The sequence below is a fragment of the Austrofundulus limnaeus genome, unplaced genomic scaffold (genome assembly GCF_001266775.1).
Source record: "Austrofundulus limnaeus strain Quisiro unplaced genomic scaffold, Austrofundulus_limnaeus-1.0 Scaffold1792, whole genome shotgun sequence".
Taxonomy (NCBI): domain Eukaryota; kingdom Metazoa; phylum Chordata; class Actinopteri; order Cyprinodontiformes; family Rivulidae; genus Austrofundulus; species Austrofundulus limnaeus.
In genome coordinates, this window is record NW_013954194.1 from 1 (window position 1) to 1,536 (window position 1,536).

A 1,536-nucleotide genomic window follows, 5' to 3' on the forward strand; every position below is an offset into this window, starting at 1 on the left:
CCTCCGCTGAAACAAAATGCATGGGCAGACAACATGGCAGACCACAGTGGGACACAGACGTCGCTGTTAAGGCATGTGGACAAGTGAAGTTTCCTCACAGTAATGCACTACGTGTTTACATGACAACAAACAGTGTGTGGATAAAAACCGCCATCGTCTGAACACACACCTTGAGCAAAACGTATGTTTAGACGAGGATGCAGTTTGCTTTATTCTGCTTCAAGTAAACTTTGAGAAAATTTAGATAAAAATAAATAAATAACTTTAAGAATATGCTGCCAGCACAGCAACGTCCCAGAATAATTGAAAACTAAACAGTTTACTCACCCTTTTTTTGTGTTGTCTTGATTTAAAATTTTGAACCTAAAGGTGAAATAAAGCAGAATAAAACGACTGCATGCGTGCTGGTCGTGGGGCTGAYGTGAACAGACTGAGTGGTGGAGGAGAAATGATCCAACAGACCCAAAAATAAGCTTCACACCGTTAGGATAAACAGCTGCACCTGTGTTTTCGATCACGACGATACATTGAAAATAATATAAAATAACAAAAAATAAAATCTACATCTAGGCTCTTATGTGAAAAACTTCTGCGAAATATATAATCGTATATAAAAGACAACCTATGTGCATCTAAAGTTTTCTTTTCCTGTATTATAATAAACATTAATTAAGACACTGCTTGTGAATCTCTGTGGGTGTTGTCTCGGACAGCTAAGTGGAATGTCAGTCAGTCTGGGCTCGTGGTGCTGCGGCGCCTCGCACGGCCCTCTGCGTCACCACGCTGGGTGTCYTTTTGCATAGTCTGTAGCAGTCTGTTTCAGTCTCAGAAGCTGCACGGAGGAAACCTGCTCCGAAAGGCACTGCCTGTCCGGGTCCGGCCAGCACCGGGATGCGTGGCGGCTCTTTCCCCAGCCCACGCGGCATCCTCAGCCGTGACGGCGCGGTGGCTTTTCACCGCCGTGGACCGCCTTCAGTCAGAGCGCAGGAGAGAGAGAGAGAGAGGCGAGTGCGGAGAGAAGTCCCACTCCACAAACATAAGCGGGGAGGTGGGAAGGTGTGCCGGCACCAGGGGCCTCTGGGTGGGCGCCAAAAAGGGGGACTAAAAAGTGCAGGGGGCCCTTTTCCCCCCCCTTGTGACAGCAGGGCTTGTAGTGGGAGCTGCAGTGTTTGGACCCGTCTTTCTGAGCAGTGCTGGCTCACCTGGGAGGTGGAACTAGGTCTCCCCTCCCTCTCTTACAGTTCAGTCACATGAAGAGGGTAGCTTGGCGGAGGGTGGGCGGGGACCTTGGACTGAAGCCGGTGGATGTGACAGCCATGACACAGGAGGTGGCCTTCCAGCGGGTAACAGCGGTGACCTTCCTCATCGTTTAGCTGAAGACCACAGTCCTGAAACACAGAAACCATCAGTTCTCTCTCATCTCTCTACTGGCGCCATGAAGCCAGTCAACACAATTTGCTGGCTTCTTTAGACCAGTGGTTCCCAAACTTTTTATCTTACGACCCACAAAATATCCATCCATCCATCCATTTTCTG

The 1,536-nt window shown here is 48.8% G+C and overlaps 1 protein-coding gene across 1 annotated transcript in view; it reads right to left on the bottom strand.

Moving 5' to 3' along the window:
* Window positions 1-5: 5 nt before the first annotated feature.
* The window catches only part of wtip (WT1 interacting protein), a gene marked incomplete at its 3' end in the record, with an annotated part of 18,955 nt that continues 17,424 nt past the window's right edge, over window positions 6-1,536 (bottom strand). The window contains 1 exon segment of the mRNA XM_014033628.1: window positions 6-1,388. Coding sequence (XP_013889082.1) covers window positions 1,236-1,388 — 153 coding nt within the window.